Consider the following 23,358-nt stretch of genomic DNA (forward strand, 5'->3'; position numbering starts at 1 on the left):
TTGGAAAAGAGTGGCGGGCTGTGCCGGGCCCCGGCGGGCCGCGCCGGGCGCAACATACTTGCCCTAATTACTGCACAAAACAAACAGTCCAGGCACAGAGGAAGCTGAGAAAATGTTCAACTGGTTTTCACGGAGGACCTATTTGTATGTACTATACAGTGGGCCACACACACGGACTGCAATATTATTTCATTTGGTTGTCTTGGTAGCGGAACATACATATACAAGCAAAAGTACTAGTAGCATCAGTACTTGGTATCTGTGGCCAACGCTAGCTTCGATTTACACTTATTACGCTTTCACGGAATTCTCGGGTGTTATACACAGAAAGGAATGCGTAATAAATAAATAAATGGATGGGTGCAATAACAGCAAATCCGCGGGTAGGTAAGGGTTTACCGTAGACGTCAAGGGAAAGGATGTCAAATAAATTGCTTGGTGAATGAGACTGAAGAGGGAGCAACAGTAATGTGGACATGTTCTATTACGGTGGACAATCTCTGTACAATATGATGCTCATATTTGTAAAATTATTTTATTATTTTATGCAAACATAACTGCTCAATCAGAACACGAATACAACACACATAGGCAAACACACGCACACACTGGGGGGTGCCGCCCCCCACACTCGGGTACGAAATGGTCAAGTGACAAGTTTCCGCCTCAGGTACGAAATGGTCATGTGACAAGTTCCCGCCTTTCCGGACAAGCTGACCGGGAGACAGAAGTTGTTGTTTCATCCCAAGATCCCAACAACCCAAGATCTTGCCAATAAAGAATTAACTCCACACCTTTGCTTTCCTGGCTCAACAACGGACATCCCGCACAACACGCAACAAGACTCAGAATGTTATGAGAGAAAAAAGGAGTGGGAAAAAGTTGGACCTAAGCAAATAAAGAACAAATTGCCTCCCACTTTGCTATTCTTTCGAGTACATTAAGAGCACGTTTGCAGGGTCAGTAAGTCAAGTGGAACCAATAGAGGTTCATGTGTGCCGGGTAAAAAAGTAAGCATGGCAATGGGAAACGAGTGGTTTCGGGACAAGGCAACAAGGTCTTAAAGGTGCGTGCGTGTGCGTGCGCGTGCGTGCGCGTGCGTGCGCGTGCGCGTGTGCGTGCGCGTGCGTGTGCGTGCGCGTACGCGCGTGTCCGTCCGTGTCATGAGCGGACGCAGCTGTCAATCACCTGCAAGCAGACACCTTGCAGCCCTGCGGAGCCACACCTTAAAACAGCCACTACGTCACTCACCGAAACTCGGGCTCAAGTGACCGAAACGAGATTGAAAACGCGACGAGAATACGAAATTCACAAGCACGCCAGCTAAGTAAAGTCGTCTTCATTCATATTCCAACCTATGTTTAGATCCTAAAAAGGGCTGTGTAAGGGCAACCAAGTCGGACTTCCGCGTCGTCTCACCGCCGTGACAGGTGGTCCAGGCGTTATTGAAACTGCTAATGGACAAAACAATAGTTGGGAATTTCCCTTACCGTGCGGTAAAAGTGTCGACGCGAGAAGTAAAAGCAGCGCTTTGATGCAGTCTTGTCGACTCGCAAGGGGGTCTTCTCCGGCCATGGTCGCTCCGAAATGTTCCAGGGGCGACAGCAGGTTCTTTTCAGTGGGAAGGGAGACGAGTGGTGATTAAAGAAAAAAAAACGTCCGACGTGGGGTATAATCTCGCCTTCAAAAAGTCGCCTACAGGCTGCAGCGTGTTCAGTTGAATTCCGTGATAGCACACAGATATACGATTCTCCTCTTTGACTCCCGGCGGGTTGACTCACTTTCGACTACCGACCGTGAGCGTGCATTACTACGCTGCTTGCGCTCCAACAAATAATCCCTTCGTCCGAGAGAATCGGTTGACGTCATCCGGTGGAGGAGGTGTCACTCCCGCCCCCCATAACCTTCCCAACCTCAAGTCCCGGTTTGAGATTTGCTTCATTTACGTGGGAGTGTTTTGTGTACAACTTGTTGCAATAGCCCAAAGCACTTAAATCCATCCTATGAGCCTGGGGCGAAAGAAAACACACCTTGGAGACGTTGTTTGCTGCACTTGCACTAACGATCCACCCAGTGTATCCAAAAATAAGATTTGAAGAAGTGAATTTGTAGAAATGATTTTGATTTTGATTGAATGTATGCAAGAATCCAAGAGTAAATCCAGAAAGTGCCACCAGTTCAATGATTGCGCAATGCATGGGAGTCGGTGTGGAGGCTTTTAGCGCCCCCTGGTGCTTTGTGTGCAAAATAAATCTCTCAGGCTTGGCAGAGACAAGACACATACATCATTTAGAGTGGAAAAATCTCACAGGACTCAAGTAATGATGATTTCATGTCCAACGGAGTCGAGTGACTCAGCAACCTCTTTGAAACAACGAGCAACCTTTTTGGGTGTTGATGAATGCAAAGGGCTCCAATTTGGAAAATAGAAAAATTGAGCAGCTTTAACTAGGGAGGGGAAGGAATTGACATGTTTCCGTGTTCAAACGGATGAAAAACATGAACAGTTTGAAATAGACTACCTTGTTGGGTAAACAGTCACTTTTGTGTAGGGAGTCAAGAGACATGTTTTGTCTTCACCTCCTCGTCTTGTCATTTACCCCATCGCCGCAATCGAGAAGACTCATCTAATAAAATAAACAAACAAGTAAACAAATCATCTCATGTCAAATGACCGAGGTGACACGCCATTGAGAAAACAAGACTCAAATGATATTAGCTGCCTTTGCTTTGTGAAGTGTCAGTCGCCCCAATACCAAAAAAAAAAAACAAGTGAGACGTTACGTGAGGCAAATTGCCTCCAAGGAAGACGGCACGTCGGCCACATAGTTAAAGTGATCATTGATGGACTGACTGATTAATTCAGGAGATAATGATTAAATCAATAGTGAATAGTAAAATGCCTTAACTTGGGTCACCATGGTAGATGTGGCATAGAAGCTAGCATGCTGGCATAAATTGTAAATGAGCCTCACCAACAAGTCTGAGTGGTTCCTTTGGTGACTACCAATCTGTAAAAGTACCCTCAGGTCCATTTCCTTCTTGAAATCGGGTTCTGTTTAGTTGAACACAACTATGTTGTGCAATGAATGGCATCAGGTGCCGATGCACTTTCCTGCAATCTAGTGGACGGGCATTTAATTGCTCTTCCTGTCACGATACGTTGCAGGAGATGGCCATCCAAGTTTTGTTGTAAAAATTCTTCCATTATAGTCTTCAAATATGTAAATATGAAACTGCAGCTAACAAACAAACAAACAATATGACATATGAGAAGCTCCGCGTCTATTTGCAGCGTCGTTTGACTACCCCCCCCCCCCACACACACACACACACACATATACATTTCTTTCTCTTTGCGAACATACTCCAATTTTGTTCTATTTTGTTCTGAACAGAAGAATGCACTAGAACAGCCAAGGCATTATCTCGTTTTCGTATCATGTGTCCAGCATCATGACATGTTTGGAAGTTATGCGGTTGAAAACCTACTTTGTTCATCTGGCCTCCATTTGAGTGTCAACATCCTATTCAACATATTTGATGGGGTGCGACTTGCGAAGGCGACGATACATCAGGCAATAGCATGCGGGGCATAATAACAAATGAGCTTCCATTATGGCCTTCCTTCTACTTTTACAGAGGTTTCATTTTGCTTTGGCTGCTAGGCCAAGCAACTCGAGGCGCTGGCAATTTTAAATGCCAGCGGAGTCTTTTCGAGCCGCATTATTATTGTTTGAAATTTGCTTTGTGTGCTCGGTGAAGGTACCCCTGCAGGGCAGTGAACCCCCCTCCCATAACTGCTGCTATTCATTTGCATGCTTATGGACTTGAAGAAAAGTCATTCAAATACTGCAGAATCAAGACGCCGTTCCGTGCCAACAACTCATCCATTCATTTTCTAGCACACAGACATGGGCAAACTATGGCCCGTGGGGCACATCTGGCCCACTGGACCGTTTAATCGGGCCGGCCAAACTTGAATAGATTGTATTATTAAACATTTTGGGGGGCATTTTCCCTGCAATGACTGCATTTCTCCAGTAGATGGGGAAACGCCCATCCGCACATTTACTCCCGGAAGCCGTGTCAGAAAGCTCAGAGCACACTCACACGTGCGTGTACATACTCAGTAGTACGGACCCGAGGCACTCTATTTCTATCAGTGCCGAATTTCGAGTGTGGGCTGTGACATCAGCATTCTCGTTATTCGCCCGCTGAGCTTTCAGATACAGTTTTACACTAAAGTCACCCACAAACCTTCTCCTGGTATCCTTCCATTAAAATGAGTGGCCCAAGGAAAAGAAAGGCGGACACTGAGGGCTGAGTGTTCAAAAAGGAGTGGACAGTTTGGCTCGGTCGACGTGTGTGAGCAGACGTTCAGCCACATGAAGGTCACCAAAGCCCGTCACAGATCTAGGTTAATGGACTGACACCTCGGCTCTATCCTAAGAATTACTACAACAAATTTTACTCCAGACCATGATGCACTAGCAAAAAAGGGAGACCAACAAGACTATTGATTTCTTTATTACTTTATTTAGATGTATTCTTTCACTGATTCTTCAAGATAATGTATTTTGTCACAATGTTTGCCGTTTGATCAGATTTCGCCTCATTAGATAAACATATTTCATAAATCTGCAAGCGCTGAAGTGATGGACACTATTATTCATAATAACAGTGTCGTATTTAATGAGAATCACTGATAGTAGTTTTTGGGTGAAATATTTTTTTAATGCTGTTAATAAATGCATTTGTTTTCAAAAAGCTTTTTTTGAATATCCATGCTTTGCTACCTACTAAAAGTACAAACCTTTTATGCAATGAATGACCTTTACATGTCATTTCTATTACTTCACACAAACACTACATCCATCTGCTCCTGGTTCAGCCTCCCGGTCAAAATTTAGAACCAAATTTGGCCCGCCAGTGAAAAGGTTTGCCTACCCCTGTTCTAGCATGTTTGTTGTCATAGTGCCACAGATGACCTTGAGATGATACTTAAGACTAGAAAGCATGGGTAGGCAATGGTTTTTGAGGGCCAGTGTCCTGTATGGTTGGTATGTCTCCCTGTTGCAATATACCTGATTCAAATGATCAGGATCGTTATCCAGCTTCTGTAGCTCTTGCTAATTACCTGACTCTTTGAATCAGGTGTGTTGCAACAGACAAACAGAAAACATGCAGAACACTAGCCCTGGAGGACGGGAGTTGCCTACCCATGTTGTAAAGTTTAATTCTCACTCTGAGATAGACAACAAGAGCAGACACATTTTCACATTGTTTTCCCATAAGACAAGAAAGGAACCTGGTGGAAGACATCATTGTGCACTGAATGAATGGTGCTGAAGCCCTAAAGAATTTGCAGTTGGGTGACGTCATGCACGACGGCGGGGAGAACGGTCGGTTTGTGCAACTACCCCCGCTGTGTTTATTCTTCTTTCATCCATTGTTCATCCTCACAGCAAATCCACTTTTCACACGCCCCTTTTTTTTTTTCAATTCCTTCGAGATCCTACTTGACGCACAGCCTATTTCTTTTCTGGCCATCTCACACCCTTGACTCCCTCTGATCGTTTGCATTTGCGGCCCAATTTCCGAGAGACCCCTCCTCCCACTCTCCCTGTGTTTTTCTTGCTCGCTCGTACTTCTCGCTCGTACTTCGCGCTAGTGATGGAAATTCCAGTTCTTTTAGGTGAACTAAATCTTTAGAATCAGTTCACTCAAAAGATTTGTTCAAACGAATCGTTCAACGAATCGTCTCCCCCCCCCGACTGATCTAATTTCTCTTCTTTTTAATTTTTTTTATTTTTATTTTTTACATCCCGTGGAAATAACCCATACCCATCAAACAATACAACTACACTACCCCCCCAACTACACATATATAACAATAATAATAATAAGCTCGGGTAATTAACAATTTTTTTCTATAATACAACAATACAACAATAATACAACTGATCCGTTGGCAACAGTCTCTCACCTGGTCGCGGACGGGAAGTTGCGTCACTGACACGTTTGTGAACGGGAAATTACGTCACTGACTCGTAAAGCCTCCTCCATCTGTCACTCGCTGCTGATTGGTCGTTCGTGAAGATTCACGAATGAGTGACAGACAGCATTGCCGCTATTCCATTTCCAGCCGACACACGTTCTGCCGACATTGATTTGTTGGCTTGTAGTTGATGGTGTCAAGATACCAAATGTGTTTATGTTTAAATAAAAGGTTGGAAAAAAAACGTTATGCCGACATTTGTTAATTTTGGAGAAACGAACTCATAGAACAACGTAAAACACGTATACATATTGTCATATAAAGCAGTTAACCAAATGTCTGATTTTTATGTTTTGTTTGGCAAATATAAAAACAAGGAATAAAACACCGGGTGGCTCGGTGGGGCACTGGGTCCGCACGTCCGCCTCACAGTTAGGAGAGTGCGGGTTCGATTCCACCTCCGGCCCTCCCTGTGTGGAGTTTGCATGTTCTCCCCGAGTCCGCGTGGGTTTTCTGCGGGCACTCCGGTTTCCTCCCACATCCCCAAAACATGCTTGGTAGGCCGATTGAAGACTCTAAATTGTCCCTAGGTATGAGTGCGAGTGCGCATGATTGTTTGTCTCTGTGTGCCCTGCGATTGGCTGGCAACTAATTCAGGGTGTCCCCCGCCTACTCCCCGATGACGGCTGGGATAGACTCCAGCACGCCCGCGACCCCCGTGGGGACAAAGCGGTTCAGAAAATGGATGGATGGATGGATGGATGGATGGATGGACTATAACACCAGACCATTTATAACATAAATGTTTATTAAAATTATAATAATAATGACAATAATAATAATAATAATAATAAAAACAATAATAATAATAATAAAAGTACATCTCAAACAAGCAATCTAATGTGAAACTGCAGTCGATATATTGGAAAACAGTATCTAGGCATATATATGCATACACGTTATATAAAACCTACTATAAGTAAATTGTAAATCTACATTCTTGCTTACATACTTCACGCAAGGAGACGCAACACGTACACTGACTGATCCGTTGATGCACGGGAAGGCAGTTCACCCATTGACTCGTTCCCGAACGGGAAAGTCAGGATTCGTTCCCTCGCTGATCCGTTCTCGCGATGAACCGGAAATGAAAATCACTCACTGATTTGTTCACTCACTGATTCGTTCGTTGATGAACGGGAAATGCAATCCACGACTCGTTCGCGAACGGGAAGTTACGTCACTGACTCGTAAGGTCCCGCCTCCATCTAACGCTTGCTGGCGCTGCTGATTGGTCTTCACGAGTGAGTGAGTGAGTGAGTGAGTGAGTGAGTGAGTGAGTGAGTGAGTGAGTGAGTGAGTGAGTGAGTGAGTGAGTGAGTGACAGCATTGCTGCTATGCCATTGCCAGCCCACACACGTTATGCCGACATTGATGTATTAATTTTGTATTTGTTGGCTTGTAGTTGATGGTGTTAATATACCAAATGTGTTTGTGTTTGCCCCTCCGTGAGTCGTCACCTTATCGTGGTGGAGGGGTTTGCGTGCCCCTATGATCCTAGGAGCCATGTTGTCTGGGGCTTCATGCCCCTGGTAGGGTCACCCATGGCAGAAGGGTCGTAGGTGAGGGGCCAGACAAAGCACAGCTCAGAAGACCCCTTATGAGGAATAAAATATATGGGTGCTGGAGAGGAGGATCCATCGGGACGTCGAACCTCGGATTCAGGAGGAGCAGTGTGGCTTTTGTCCTGGCCGTGGAACAGTGGACCAGCTCTACACCCTCGGCAGGATCCTCGAGGGTGCATGGGAGTTCGCCCAATCAGTCCACATGTGTTTTGTGGACTTGGAGAAGGCGTTCGACCGTGTCCCTCGGGAGGTTCTCTGGAGGGTGCTTCGGGAGTACGGGGTGCCGAGCCAACTGATAAGGGCGGTTCGGTCCCTGTATCACCGATGCCAGAGTTTGGTCCGCATTTCCGGCAGTAAGTCGGATTCGTTCCCAGTGAGGGTTGGACTCCGCCAAGGCTGCCCTTTGTCACCGATTCTGTTCATAATTTTTATGGACAGAATTTCTAGGCGCAGCCGAGGCGTTGAGGGGGTCCGGTTTGGGGAACTCAGCATCGCGTCACTGCTTTTTGCAGATGACGTGGTGCTGTTGGCTTCTTCAGTTCGCGATCTCCAGCTCTCACTGGAGCGGTTCGCAGCCGAGTGTGAAGCGGTCGGGATGAGGGTCAGCACCTCCAAATCCGAGTCCATGGTCCTCGGTCGGAAAAGGGTGGAATGCCCTCTCCGGATCGGGGATGAGATCCTGCCCCAAGTGGAGGAGTTCAAGTATCTTGGGGTCTTTTTCACGAGTGAGGGCAGGATGGAGCGCGAGATCGACAGGCGGATCGGTGCAGCGTCGGCAGTAATGCGGACTCTGTACCGGTCCGTCGTGGTGAAGAGAGAGCTGAGCCAAATGGCCAAGCTCTCGATTTACCGGTCAATCTACGCTCCTACCCTCACCTATGGTCACGAGCTATGGGTCGTGACCGAAAGAACGAGATCCAGGATACAAACGGCCGAAATGAGTTTCCTCCGCAGGGTGTCCGGGCTCTCCCTTAGAGATAGGGTGAGAAGCTCGGTCATCCGGGAGAGACTCGGAGTAGAGCCGCTGCTCCTCCACGTTGAGAGGAGCCATATGAGGTGGCTTGGGCATCTCATCAGGATGCCTCCTGGACGCCTCCCTGGAGAGGTGTTCCGGGCATGTCCCACCAGTAGGAGACCCCGGGCACGACCCAGGACTCGCTGGAGAGACTGTCTCTCAGCTGGCCTGGGAACGCCTTGGGATCCCCCGGGATGAGCTGGATGAAGTGGCTGGGGAGGGAGGTCTGGGAGTCCCTCACAGATTCGTTCGTTGGTGAACGGGAAATGCAATTCACGACTTGTTCGTGAACGGGAAGTTACGTCATTTTCTTCTTCGTTTTGTTTTACGGCGAGGTGACACCAGCTTCATATGCGCAACTACTTGTTGAAGTTATATGAACTGAAAAAAGAACAAATCACTTTCGGAAGTGATTCGTTCACTCTCGTTCACTGAAAAGATTTGTTCTTTTCAACGAATTGTTCACTCAGGAGCCAACATTACTTCGCGCCTCTGCCATCCAGGCAGTCCCCGGGCGGGCTCTCCGGTCCGGCGGATGATAATGAGGCGCGTGGTTAACCGATACTATACTAACTGGCGGCGGATTTCAAGCTCACGGGCATTATTTACCACAAATGAGGAGACGCACATGCACGTCTTCTCCTCGCCTTTCTCTTTGGCTCTCATTAGCCTCCCACAATAAGATTGTCCCTCTCCTTCCTTCCGTATCGCCTACTCACCCCCCCCCCCCTCCTTACGCCCGATGGTAATTATGGAAAAGTAGTGCTCAGGGGAGCTGATAATACCTTTAACTTAATTAAAGACATTTATGGAATGTAAAAGACATCCCATAAATGTCTTTAATCTTGGCGCCCAGGGGTTGGTGGCAACTTGGTGTGCACCCACGCTCACCCAAAACTCTCGCGCTTCATCTCTCTCAATTCCCGCCTTTTATATTCCGAGTTTCATGCAGAGGGGAGTCGTTTTAGTAGGAATTTCCCAAACACAAGTGTAAAAAGATGACGAGCACTGCATGTTAAAACCCAGGGCAGGTGTGTCCAAACTTTTTCCTTCAACACGGAAAAATCAAAGGATGCAATTGCCGCTTTGACATCGTCCCACTTTATTAAACACGCCAAAATCAAACCATTTAGTATTCTTATGTTTACCTTCTAGGGTGATTTTTCATGACTGTGGTCCACAGTACCGAATCCCACTAGAATAGGCGCCGAACAGATCTCAGAAGGAAAAACAAGAATCATTTTTACCATTCAAAAGCAGCATTTTTGCACAGAGAAATGTACTGTGCCAAAATACTATGATCTAATACAGTACTGTGTATGAATGAAACTGTTCAGTGTTGCACTCTTCATGTTCCTCATCTCCCAAAAAGAAGACACATTTATTGTAAGGCGCGTTCCTCAAATGAGAATCTGATGTTTCATTTGAAATAAAGTCATTCACTGTGTTCTTGTTGTACTTACTGTGAACTAAATTGTGAACTTTAAATGCAAGACTCGAAACATTGCAACACATGCATCCCAAATGGGAGCATTTAAACCAACTGAATTTTTGTCAGTAAAAATAAAAAAGTTCATTCTCCCTTGCCCAAGGACCGAGTTACGTCTATCAGGCTTTCGCACAGCGTTTCCTGTCAGAGGGTGTGCTACGTGTATCCTGTCTAGTGGCAAGACGCCCACCCCCCCATTCCAAAAATGCTGATTTAATCCACTGACGCTATTCTTTGCTTCAAACATGCAATGGCGTGTTTTTTCATCACCAATCTTCTGCTCGTCGCCACTTTGGAGTGTCGCTACTTTGCCGACGCCACAGGTAGTCAAGCTTTCCCGAGAAATTGTCCACATGTTGCGACGTTGGCCGTCAGCCCGTGTCTGCAGCTGGGAGGAATTGTGCGCTTTCACGTGCAGGCGCCGACTGTTTGCAGGCCCCGATGGCGACTGGGATGAAATTATGGTGGAAAGGGAGCAGCGAGCCACCATCTTGGAGTGCATCCATACACAAGTGAGGCCCGTCGTGAACATCAACTGGATGGCCAAGCCCCTCGGTGCAGATGACTGGAAACTGCTGCTCTCGGCCAGTGAGCGCGACGAGTTCTCTGGCAGCGCCTCCAAGCCTTCCACGCGCCTGGCTGACCCCGACTTTGCACTCACGGGCAATTTCTCGCTGCTCCTTCAACCTGCCATGCGGGACGCCGGCCTCTACATGTGCTTAGTCGAACAGCGAGGCGAGACCATCAAGGAGAAGATCATCCTTTTAGCCATCATCACTAGTAGGACAATATATTCTTCTTCTATTGTTTTGAGCTTATTTATTTGTGCTTTTGTGTTGCCACAAGTCCTTGCCACTTTTCCACAATTTGGGGTCTTGGATGTTTGGGCGCAAATAGCTGCTGCACACATGACTCCTCCTAACATGCTGCCGTAATCAACTTGTACAGAGCCAAACTGAGTGACTGGCTCAACTTGCGCATCACGCACACACCCAAGCGAAATAAAGAGTGGTTCCCACCAACTGTGCGTCACTTGATAAGAGCTCAGTAGTTTAGTTACCTTTCACTATTTTCCTGTTAAACTACATTACCGCTCCAATGACAGACATCTCACAAGTAGGGTAGATGGGACGGATGTTACATTCTCTGTCTAGAATTTGAAGCCCGATTGGCTCCAAGGTGAGAAAGTTGGCAAAACAAGTGTGGCTTGCTCCCTGCAGTAAGCAGCATCCCTGCCTCGCCTGTCCCTCGGAATAGCATTCTGCGCCTGATCGCCAAAGTCACTCCAGAGTCGGCCTGTGAGCGGATCTCCTGGCAGTCCCCGGCCGGCAGCTCCTTAAAGACAGCGTTCAAGCCCATCGCCGGATTTGTGACCAAAGTCCCCCGGGTCACGCTCGACGACGCTGGCCTCTACGTGTGCACGGTTCACCCCGCGAGGAGCGCCAACGACACCGCCTTCACCTTTCCCGTGAGCATCGCCATCGACGGTGAGGGGAGAAGCCAAACGTGACGAGTGAACTCGAAAGCCTGTTATTGATTGAAGCCTTCTCTGGGCTATACCGCTCTTGGGTGTATTTATTTTATGGCGCAATTTCAAGATTCCAAACTGGGCCGTAGATCTTGACAGAAAGGTCTGACGCTCGCGTGTCTGATGGATTCTTTGGCCTTTTTGCTCCGTCTTTCTGCGCAGCTGTCAGCATGGCCTCCTTCACCAGGGTGCAACATGGTGAGTGACGCCTGCAGGAAGTCTAGTGTCAGCATTTGGCTAATCAGACGGAGCAGAATGCAACAAGACATCAACTCCATTGTGGCGCGGATGTTTTAGCCCATCTGCGCTCCCATCTGTTCTTCGTCTTCCTCCGGGAACCTCCAAGGTCGAATACAATCGGTTACGGAACCTTGTTCCACTGTTTGAATTTTTAATGCAGTGGCGCCTCAATTTAATTCGGGGGAGGGGTCGGAGATGAGTTTTTATTTTTTTATTTATTTTTTTATTAAATTGAAGTACTTTTTTATGGCTAAAAATATTTGCGCGCTTCATTTTGCTAAGTCCTTTGCGAGTGGATTCCAGAGAGTGTTTGTCAAAAAAAAAAAAAAGATACGATGTTCCAATCTGTTTTGGTAAGCAACAGCTGTGCATATAAATTGGCAGATAGCACACTCTTTTTAATGCTAAGCTAATTCTATTTTGGCCGCCTTTAGTAGCGTGACTCTTAGATTGCGAGTTCTTCAGGTTCAACTGAAGTTCACTTGATTAGAATGGAATTCAGCATTGTCTTTTAAAGTGATTCTGTTCCAACAATGAGATCCAAAAGAAGATTAAAAGGATGATGCAAGGCCATTACACTCTTCTGCTATTGTCACCCCTGCAGGCCCACCCATCTTCACCGCCACTCAAGCCAGGACATCCTTCCCCCTGACCTGTCCCAGCGTGCAAGGGGACTGCGTCTCCCTCTACTGGCAAGGCCCCAATTCAAACGAGAGAAAGTTGGTGTATCAACACGATCGCTGGAGGGGCACCACGCTGAACATGGCAGAAAGCCACAAGCTCCAGCTGGCCGACTCCCCCTACAATGCCGACAGCGGAAGCTTCTCTTTTGTCCGCACGCCGGGGCTCAAAGGCGGCGGCCTTTACGTCTGTGACGTGCTTGTCAACGACCATATTTTCAGCCAGAGGACCTTGCTGAGCGTGTTAAAAGGTAAAGTAAGAGGGGGGGGGGGGGGCAGGTATATAAATTAAGGATGCTATTGTGCAGAGGTGCTTTATATCCGGGAAAAGAAATATTACTTTGTTTCCATTTAACATCATAAATACTAATGTAGTCAACAACTAGTAGAAATGAACAGAAGACAATCTCTCTGAATGATTTGCAACAATTTGTCAGGCCACTGCAGCGAGCTGATCGGCATCATTCTTTCATAAGTGGAGGATAATGATTTATGGAACCGGCGGTGGTGCAAAGGTCCAAATACCCCGCTTGGCTGGGGGGAGGTCCAATGAGTGCGAAGGCCGCATCTCACGATTCATTTCCGCGCTGCGCCGGGAAGGCTGGCCCCAAATGAAAGCTCGTGTGTATTCATTATTTTTTGAGCAGCCCCGTTTCATCATGTATTTTCCCCCTGGTATTTGCTACTTGTCCAAAGCTTGTTCAGTGGAATGCTCTGACATTTTGGAAGAAAAGGCATCTCATTACGTCTCCGCTGAGAGTTAGATGAGAGGATTTAGTCAGCTTTAGAGGCAGACATCTAATGTTATATGTGATATGTCAAGTCGTTGTTACACTCCCAACCCTTTGATATTTTCTTCTCCATTAAAAAAAAACACTTCAACATTCAACCAAAGGTGAATTTTGTATCGCACTTGTCCTCAGTGAGGTCACAGGTTCCCGCGGCCTAGCCAAGTTGACCTGAAAAGGTCAAACAGGACCGACCAAAATATATGCCTGTGAGTATTGTCATGTTGTCAGTCTACGCGTGTTGCTGCGCACGTTTGAGATCAAATAGCCATCGCTTCAAGCGCTCCAATACAGCCGTCGCGATGCTATTGGTTAGCCCTTCGTGACGTTTCCCCGTGGCGTTACATGGCATTGCACCAACAACAGTCAGAAAGGAGCAGGCCGCAGTGTGCCATCATATGGAGTTTTGAGTGTTTTAAGGTTAAAACACGTTAAGCATTGCACTTCTTCGCAATTCAAGCGGTGACCTGGCAACATTGTTGTAATTCTGGCACATCCGCTGCAGCTGTTTTGAGCGACCACGTAGCCACAATAAAAGTGAATTAAAAGCAGAAATTGTTCCTTTCTCATTCTGTGGAAACACTCCTCGGTGATATGACAAGTTTTACGTGATATGCTTGCTTTTGGCTGAGACACCATATGGGCTCTTCCCCATATAAGAGAAAAGAAAACACACCACTCCGATTCTCAAACTGAATGTGAATACGTCATGTAGTCAACAACTAGTTTACAAATGTTGCTTATTTGTAACAAACAACAGTTTATTCTTAATTGAATATTTCCCTGCTGGTGATTTGGTTTAAAAAAAAAAAAAAAAAAAAACTATTGAGTGTTCCAACAATGAGAACACCAAGTCTTCCATCCAATTGTTGTTGTTCTATTTGAGGTGGCCCTAATCTTTTGAATGCCACCAACGGGGCTTATTTTACGCCTTACAAGAGCCACACAGACACAATAGCGTAAAGAGAAAACATACATATTGTCATAAAGAGAAAGGATAGGTAATGTCGCGGTGATGGCGGCCTTGGAACAGTTTACTAATCACAGTCCCCAGCGGCATCCATCACCGCTGCCGAGATATGACAAACCAATCCGTCACTGTTACATGTTTGCGCCCCCCCCCAACCCGCCCCTGGTCCCATACAGCAGTCATGTGACGCATATATTTTTACCCCACCTCATTTTGTGTATCATTATGTATGATTATACCTGTCGGCCTCCCACGGAGGCTGAAGGTGGCCTGTGCTAATCATACTAATCAATGCTTAAATGTGTGTCTTTTCCATGTGACGCCATGGGAGGTTTGGGAGGGGGGGCTCCGGGTAGCTTGATTACGCCCAGATGGAGTCTCATTTCGCTTTGATGAGACACTAAGCATCAGTCACAGTCAAGTGAAGCATTAGCAGCAAATCACTTTAATGAATATATATTATTGTGACCTCTCCGTGGATGGGGCTCCGAGGTGGATTTTTTTGTTCGCATCTCACGTAGCCGCCCCTGTAGCCCATCACTCATCATCTGTCCCTGGCCTTTTCCACAATCACGCCAGCCATTAAGTCACTTTCTCATCCCGCCTCGCTCCTTTGTCTCACCTCCTCGTCTGACGTTCTCGCGGACTCATTTCGTCTCCCTATTTCTAGCTGTTTGTTCATCCGTCCATTCGGTCAGCCACCGTGTCAAACAAATAACAGCGATGTGCCTTGAGAAAAGAGTGACCCAACTTGCAATATAACCTTCATAAATTCTTTATTCTCTTTAACAAACATCTAATATTATTGCCGTGCTGAGAGAGGAGTGCGCCCTCACTAACTTGGTTTCTGTGCAGTGATGGGCCGGCCTTTGGGTTCCAAGCTGCAGTTAGAGTGCCTATACAGCGAGGTTTCCCAAGTCCAAGAGGCCAAGTGGGAGTACCAAAATAAGAGTCAGCGGCTGGCCATGAGGAAAGGCGGGGGTCCATCTTTCCTCGGCAAAATCTCCACCGATCTGCCCTTACCCGTCACTTCGGACACGGCCGGCAACTACACGTGCATCTTACGGCTAAAAAACGGCCAGACTATCAGCGCCGTGCACAGCGTCAAGCTACAAGGTAACCCACCTGAGAAAATGTGAAGTACAAAAACATGTTTACAGCGCGCAAGTCGAACGTAAGAGAATAAAGAGTTTCTGGTATTAACTCTTTGACCTTGATCTATATGTGCACCAAATTCATCAGGTGTGTTTATCCTTAGCGAAGTTGTCAGGTGATCTAAATCACTCAAACAGAGCCCCCCCCCCTTGCAGTTAATGTGACCGTTTCTTTTTGGTCAAAATCGTAACTACCGTATTTTCCGGACTATAAGTCTAATAAGACAAATTTTTTTTCATAGTTTGGGTGGGGGGGGGGGGCGACTTATCCTCAGGAGTGACTTATATGTGTAATTATTCACAAATCTTTACTTGATCATTAACACATTACTGACTTACTAGTATAGTTGATCGTTTCACGTTATTTTCACTTTCAACCGCATAAGGGCTCACTATGGCTGTGGAATAATTGGAGCCTCACTGACAATGACTTCCGGAGTCAAGAGATTTTATGATTTGGAGTGACAGATGGTTTGATAAACTTGTTTTGTTATAGTTATTTGATATATAGTTTATTTAGAGTTGCAACGTCTATGTTGTTAGATTTCAGCAGTTTCCGATTGTCTAGCAAGGCTGTGAAGGCAGCAGGAGGGGTTGGGGGTGATCCAGGGTGCTTGCTTGTAGTACTGTGTTGGCTCATATGTTGAACTCTTGTTTTGTAAAATAAAGAGCCGATTACAAAATCCACGTATCGCCTGGTATTTTGGTAACGCTACAATATAGTTATATATGTAGATCTGTGGAATAATTGGAGCCGCAACTGACAACGAGGCTGACGTTTTTATTTTTTTTTGTGAACAGCGGATGACGATTCCGATGGATTTAATGATTTGGAGTGACACAGATGGTTCGTTAAACTTGTTATTTATTTGATATATCTAGTCTGACGTCAACACCTGTTTATTTATTTATTTTTTTAAGTGACGCAAGACGAAGATTCCGATGGATTTAATGATTTGGAGTGACACGGATGGTTCGATAAAATTGTTCTTTATATTATTGTTATTTGAAATATAGTTTATATATTGTTATATGGGCCTGTGGAATAATTTGAACTGCAACTGACGACGAGTCCGACGTCAGCACCGCACACGCGCCGTTGTTTACATAAAGGACGGACAATTTGATCGATGGATTTAATGATTTGGAGTGATACAGATGGTTTGATAAACATATTATTTATGTTATAGTGATTTGAATCACTGTTAATGTTACGTCAGGCCCGTTTTCAGCTCCTCATTTGTGTTTATGTCACGTTAGCATACCGTATCGTTTAGCCTGTTTTTGCTGGTTCATGTCTCAAAGTCAAAGTCCGCTTTATTGTCAATTTCTTCACATGTAAAGGCACACAAAGAGATCGAAATTACGTTCCCCACTGTCCCACGGTGACTAGACACAGTACACAACACTCACAATCAAATAGCACAAAGAGTAAAAACGAACAGACAAGAGCAACGAATAAGTAACAAGCAAATAACCCAAATAAATAAACAATAAATAAATAAATAGACAAATAAGAGCAGCAAAATAGAGCAAGCGTGCTAATAGCAGACAGCCAGATCATAGCGCAAAAGAACAGGACGTCATGCAGCAGAGGGTGGAAGTGGGAGGGAATTCAGGATGCGGACAGCTTGGAGTACGAAGCTGTTTCTGAGTCTGGTGGTGCGGGAGCGCAAGCATCTGTACCTCCTCCTAGAGGGCAGAAGTACAAACAAAGAGTGAGCGGGATGACTCACATCACACACAATCGCGGCCGCCTTGCGGGTGAGACGGGAGGCGTAAACATCCTTCAGGGAGGGGAGTGGAGCCCCGATGATTTTACTTGCAGTGTTCACTATGCACTGCAGGGCCTTCATGTTGTACTCAGAGCAGCCACCACCCCACACAGCGATACAACTGGAGAGGACGCTCTCAATGGTGCCACGGTAGAATGAGGTCATGATGGCGGGAGGAGCACTTGCTCACCTGAGTTTCTGCAGAAAGTACAGGCGGCGCTGAGCTTTCTTCGCCAGCGACGCAGCGTTGGTGGTCCAGGAGAGGTCCTCACTAATGTGCACCCCCAGGAATCTAGTGCTGCTCACTCTCTCCACCACAGCACCGTCGACGGTCAGTGGCAGGTGGTGGGTGTGACCCTTCCGGAAGTCGATGATAATCTTCTTGGTCTTGTTGACCTTCAGCAGAAGGTTGTTGTCCCTGCACCATGCGGCCAAAAAATCGATTTCCGATCTGTAGTGAGTCTCGTCGCCACCAGTGATCAGACCCACCACAGTCGTGTCGTCGGCATATTTCAGCACGCGGTTGCTGCTGTAGGTCGCAGTGCAGTCATGCGTCAGCAGGGTGAAGAGCAGCGGACTGAGCACGCAGCCTTGAGGGGCCCCCGTGCTCAGCGTGATGCTGCCGGAGACATTGTCGCCCACATGGACTACTTGAGGCCTCTGACAGAGGAAGTCCAGCAGCCAGTTGCAAAGGGAGGTACTGAGGCCCAGCTTGTCGAGCTTGCAAATGAGACTCTGTGGAACAATGGTGTTGAATGCAGAACTGAAGTCCACAAACAGCAATCTCACATACGAGTCCCTGTTCTCCAGGTGGGTGAGGGCAGAGTGGAGGGCAGAGCAGACGGCATCCTCAGGGGACCGATTGGGTCGGAAGGCAAACTGGAAGGGGTCAACGGTGGAGGGAAGAACAGATCTGACGTGCGCCAAGACAAGCCGCTCAAAGCACTTCATGACTGATGGGGGTCAGTGCCACAGGGCGGTAGTCATTGAAGCAGGAAGGAGCAGGATTTTTCGGCACAGGTATGATGGTGGCAGCCTTGAAGCATGACGGGACGATGGCCTGCTGCAGGGAAATGTTAAAATGTCTGTACTTGGTGTTGGATTTTGTCAAATAAATTTACCCCAAAAACGACTTCAACTCCACTGCGACTTATATCTGACTTTTAGTCCAAAAAATACGGTATATTTATGCAACATAGTAAAGGTTAGTGTTTTTCTTCTCACGTTGGTACGCAAACATGAGGAAACAGAACCCTTGGACAGCTCCTCCAATAATTCAGCCTTAATGTGTGGCTTCTCGCGAACGGGAGGAGGTGACAGCGGAATGACACCCCAACCCCCCCGATTTAGACCTGTTCAACGTATCACTCACACAGCCGCCATGGAAGCAATGGACACTTGTGGAGCGGCATGACGTCCGAGCAGCTGTTTTTATCAGAGGGGAGGCATCTAGGGATGCCAGCTGGGAGAACACTCGCCTTTTTATGTTTTTTATGGAAAAACGATAATTTATTTTATTACATGGGCCCTGGAGGTTTTTGTTGGTTTGTTCAAGATTCAAGATTCAAGAAGAATTTATTCGCCGTGTCTGAGCGTGCCAAACAAGGAATTTGACTTTGTTACATCACAGTCTCTGTTCAACATTTAGGTGACTAACAACACTCAAATGACAATATTCTCAGCCATCCCCTGATCTTAAACTCCCATGAGGGCAAGGAATAACTCAAATCTCCAACTAGGGGAAGTGAGAAACCTTGAGAAGAGACCACAGATGAGAGGGTCCTACTTCCAGGATGACCAGGCTGCAATGGATGCAGAGAAGACACATAGTGCAAACAGTGTAGACAATCCAAAAAGGTGTAGAGAGCAGGATGTTATAGCACAGCAATGACTCTGAGACTCTAAGAGTGGTGTGAGTTCATCAGAGCAACAGCCTGGGGGAAGAAGCTGTCTCTGTGTCTGCTGGTTTTGGCGTACAGAGCTCTATATTGCCGTCCGGAGGGGAGTAGTTCAAACAGACTGTAACCTGGGTGAGAAGGGTCTGTAGAGATGTTGCTTGCGCGTTTCCTGGTCCTGGACAGGTACAAGTCTTGGACAGATGGGAGGTTGATTCCAATGATCTTTTCTGCAGTCCTGATTGTCCGTTGCAGTCTGTGCTTGTCTTGTTTGGAGGCCGATCCAAACCAGACAGTTATGGAGGTGCAGAGGACAGACTGGATGATGGCAGTGTAGAAGGTCTTCAGCAGCTCCCGCGGCAGGTTGAACTTCTTGAGCAGTCTCAGGAAGTACAACCTCTGCTGGGCCTTCTTCCAGACAGAGTCTATGTAGCCGGTCCATTTCAGGTCCCGTGAGATTGTGGTACCCAGGAACTTGAAGGTGTCTGAGGAGAGTATGGTATTACTGCGGATAGTGAGGGGTGAAAGTGGTGAAGGATCTCGCCTGAAATCCACTGTCATCTCCACGGTCTTGAGCGGGTTCAGCTCCAGGTGATTTTGGCTGCACCAGTGGACCAGCCGCTCCACCTCCTGTCTGTACGCAGTCTCATCACCGTCCCGGATCAGTCCGATGAGAGTCGTGTCGTCTGCATACTTCAGGAGCTTCACAGGAGAGTCACCCGAGGAGAAATCGTTGGTGTAGAGAGAGAAGAGCAGTGGGGAGAGGCTCTCCCTGAGGGGCGCCAGTACTGGTGGTCCTGGTGCCAGATGTGATGCTCCCCAGCCTCACACGCTGTCTCCTGTTGGTCAGGAAGTTGGTGATCCGATGACAGGTGGAGGCTGGCACCGCGAGCTGGATGAGCTTCTGTTGAAGGATGTCAGGAGCGATGGTGTTGAACGCCGAGCTGAAATCCACTAACAGGATCCTGGCGTACGTTCCTGGGGTGTCCAGGTGGTGCAGGTGGTGCAGGATGTAGTGCAGGATGTTGGCAGGATAAGCCCAAATCTGCTTCTTGATATGGTAGGTAGAATAAATCTGCACCCCTGGTTCAAAAGCCACATTTTTGTCACCCGCAAGAAATAGGCCAAGATTAATAATCTCAAAACTTTTTTCCAACATAAATGTCCTAGCAGTTTGGGTCTAAATCAAACAATGCTACTCTTGTTGCAGGAACAAAACATTTTTCCAGCAGCATGTCAAATTTCTTTCCCAGCTGTTGTTTTTCATCTGTGTGCATAATTTGCCTCGGAAGCCATATGATATAAGGTTGCGTGAAGTCAAACTTTTTCGGTGTGCCACCCCCCTCGCCGCTCAAACGCCCCCTCCCCCCGCCATCCTGCTGGATGATAAAGGTGAGGATGAGGGTGTAAAGCGAGAGAGACGCAAAGCCTTTCTGCTTGGCTGCGCTCTGCACTCACTTAGCATTATTCATATGTTCAATCTGGCACAGGGAACAGTCGCGGGTCAGCGCCACCTTCCATTAGCAACGCCTCGCCACATACTCGCCGATCAATTAGCGCTCGCGCAGCCCATGTGAAGTTGGATGGCTCAGGGCCAGGTGGGCGCTGGTGGGTCTTTTCTTTGACAAGTAAAATTTGTCAGAGGCGCTTGAGTGGAACGCACTTTTGCCAGGTTACGGACCTCCTGCATAAATTGCACATTCATGAGCATAATTACGTACAAGGTGGATTTTTTTTCAAGGGGTGCAACGAGTCATCAATATTTCTCAGAACAAATTCAGTGGCTTTTTGGTAACGTGTCTTGTATTGAGGAACGAGCACTCTTGAATATTAGACTTCATCAAAGCATTGAGTAACAATCCAATCAAATAGAACGAAAAGTACTGGACACTTTCAGTGGTGTTATTTCATTGCAGCATTTTTTGGTGTGTGCGACTTGGCCACCCGGGGACAGTATAATAATGGAGACACAAAACGGAGAAGACTTTCATAGCTACTGCAAGCAACTCTGTAAAAGCTGTAATGTCAGTCGAGTAGTATTATTGTTTTTTGCAGAGGATAAAGACTAGATGCCCGTGAGAAAACGTAGTTATATTGTCGGTCTGCGTGTATTCCCACACTGCTTGTGTTCAAATATTGACAATTTTAGCGATTTGTTTGACCCACATGCAGAAACCAACTCAGAAGTACCAGATGAATGTGGAGTCTTTATTGAAGGGAGTAAGGTAGCAATTGCCCTGGAGGGTCTGAGCCAGGGGTATGGAGTTGGAGCTGCGATGGTGGAATGTGTGTAGCTCAGTCAGAACAGAGTGGATCTGGTCAGAGGTCCGTGGAGGGGAATCCAAGAACTGGAAGGCAACAACAGAGAGTCAGAGAGTTTGGTGGAAATAAGTCTGAGATCGAACGGGCAGACCGGAGACTCAAGAGACGCAGCGTAGACAAGTAGGGTTGAATCAATAATTGCTAGAGGCATAGCCAAAGAGGAGATCACATAGGCAGACACTCAGGTGATGAGTTGCTGGCAGCAAGCTCCTTAAAAGCTTCCCACTAACGAGCCTCATCGGCCACACCTGTGGTGGGTCCTCTGCCACTCTGCTCACGGCTGCCCCCCTGTGGACAAGAGCGAAAACCTCCCGGACTCTGACAAATATCGGTTGATTAAAGCACCGATGCTGTTTACATCAAGGCTAAAAAATAGATGCCCGTGAGTACAATTAGTTATTTTGTCAGTCTACATGTATTGCCGCACTGCTTTTGTTCAAACATTGGTTGATTAAAGCATCAATGCTATTTGTTTGCATCAAGCTAGCAGAATTTAAGACAAAGAAAGAAAGTCATAAAAGGAGGGGTTGCTACAGTTTGCCATGATGCCAACTCTAGGATACTGTTTTTTTTTTCTTTCCTGGTGACATCACCAAACGTGTGTGTGTTTGTGCGTGTCAGATCGATGTCTGACAGCGCCTTCATCGTCTCGTGCGCCCGTTGCACGTATGAGTGACAGCCGCATGATGAAAATACATGTAACGTGTCTGGAGGGCGGATGGGGACGAGGTGTCTTTAATATTGAGTTAAATTGTGGTCCACGGCCCGTCGCCTTGGCCATTGGCAGAGCAACAACTTGTCAACTCCTAGAAATTGAACTTTTTCTCTCATTTTTCTCTCTGCGGCAGAGAGCGCCATGGCGCCCTTGTCGCACCTCCTTCTCCTGGCTTTATTACTTCTGGTGCCCCTGGTTGCTGCCACTGTGGCTGTGTTGCTATGGCGACAGAAGCGCAACTGCCGTCAAGGTGAGGCTGCGGCCGTCTTTTATTCTTTTCCTCTGATGGATGCGTATCGCAACATCCTCCAGGGTTGTTCTGATGAATCTGACCCCATCTCTTCCTATACATGTGTGCATGCGCGTGCCTGCCTGCCTGCAGGTATTGAGCAGTCTCTGTCTGTTCACTCGGGTGAGACCGAGAACATCTACGAGAATCCTGAAGATGTCAGACAGGTGATAAAACTTGACCATTTTCCCCTCCTGGCTAATTGTCCTCTTTTTCGTTTTTTGTTTTGGTCTCCATTTTTTTGTTTACTGCTCTTTTACTTCCAATTTCTCCTGTTGATCATTAAAGCTGTTTTGCTCTCCTTCCCGACAGGCTCTTCCGCAGGGGTCGGTCTATATGGTGAGTTATGGCGCAACGGACAGAAAGAGGGGGAAATGCTTTTGTGTTGAGGACTTCAAATGCAGCCATTCCCCTTTATCACAGGAGATATGTGATCAAAAGTATTAGCTAGCATACTAGCTCAAGTAACTCAACGGATAGGTGAATTGCAAACGTGTGCGGTGACTGTATCGTTCTGTAATGGACAATTATTTCTTATTTTTAACCCAAGTATCTGCACTTGTACTTCAGTACCGAGTGTGAGCACTTTTGTCACTTCTGCCTAAAGCATTTCCTTTGCAGTTAATAAAGCTTTAATTTTGGCATCCTTTACCCACCATTTTCTGCCCTCCAGTATTTAAAGTCAAGACAAGAGGATGTCTACAAGGAACTGGAGCGCTAAGCAAAGAGAAGCATTACATTACCATGCGCACGCGCGTGTGTGTGGATGCGTGCGTGCGTGCATGTGCTTTTCATGTGTGCCCTGGAATTTTTTTCACACAGACTAAAAAGCACTTTGACACCGTGGCACAATATGGCATCATGCGCTGACA

The 23,358-nt window shown here is 46.8% G+C and overlaps 2 protein-coding genes across 3 annotated transcripts in view; one reads left to right on the plus strand and one right to left on the minus strand.

The window, feature by feature from the left end:
• LOC147053787 (nectin-2) overlaps positions 1–1,908 on the minus strand; it is a 69,146-nt gene extending 67,238 nt beyond the window's left edge. Inside the window, exon 1 of one of the 2 annotated variants that reach the window (XM_085918719.1) lies at positions 1,491–1,891. In XM_085918719.1, the coding sequence (XP_085774845.1) occupies positions 1,491–1,575 (85 nt within the window). In that variant the 5' untranslated portion in view covers positions 1,576–1,891. Of the gene's footprint in view, positions 1–1,490 lie in introns of both variants that reach the window. The other variant, XM_085918718.1, reaches the window with a different exon arrangement.
• g6fl (g6f-like) lies at positions 1,169–23,358 on the plus strand. The gene is made up of 11 exons (XM_085918717.1): positions 1,169–1,327; positions 10,234–10,453; positions 10,566–10,910; positions 11,351–11,617; positions 11,821–11,856; positions 12,503–12,829; positions 15,192–15,452; positions 22,331–22,447; positions 22,580–22,653; positions 22,799–22,825; positions 23,160–23,358. Exons 2-11 carry the CDS (start codon positions 10,381–10,383, stop codon positions 23,205–23,207), a joined length of 1,575 nt encoding a protein of 524 aa, XP_085774843.1. The 5' UTR covers positions 1,169–1,327; positions 10,234–10,380; the 3' UTR covers positions 23,208–23,358.

Source organism: Syngnathus leptorhynchus, chromosome 8 (assembly GCF_054491065.1).
Source record: "Syngnathus leptorhynchus isolate UIUO chromosome 8, UIUO_Slep, whole genome shotgun sequence".
Lineage (NCBI taxonomy): Eukaryota > Metazoa > Chordata > Actinopteri > Syngnathiformes > Syngnathidae > Syngnathus > Syngnathus leptorhynchus.

What these genes read in the sequence shown, in the direction of transcription:
- g6fl (XM_085918717.1), top strand. Translation starts at nt 10,381, where the DNA reads ATGGCGTGTTTTTTCATCACCAATCTTCTGCTCGTCGCCACTTTGGAG. An exon ending in CTACTTTGCCGACGCCACAG is followed by an intron (nt 10,454 to 10,565) that starts GTAGTCAAGCTT and finishes GACTGTTTGCAG; the next exon opens with GCCCCGATGGCGACTGGGAT. An exon ending in GAAGCGCAACTGCCGTCAAG is followed by an intron (nt 22,448 to 22,579) that starts GTGAGGCTGCGG and finishes GCCTGCCTGCAG; the next exon opens with GTATTGAGCAGTCTCTGTCT.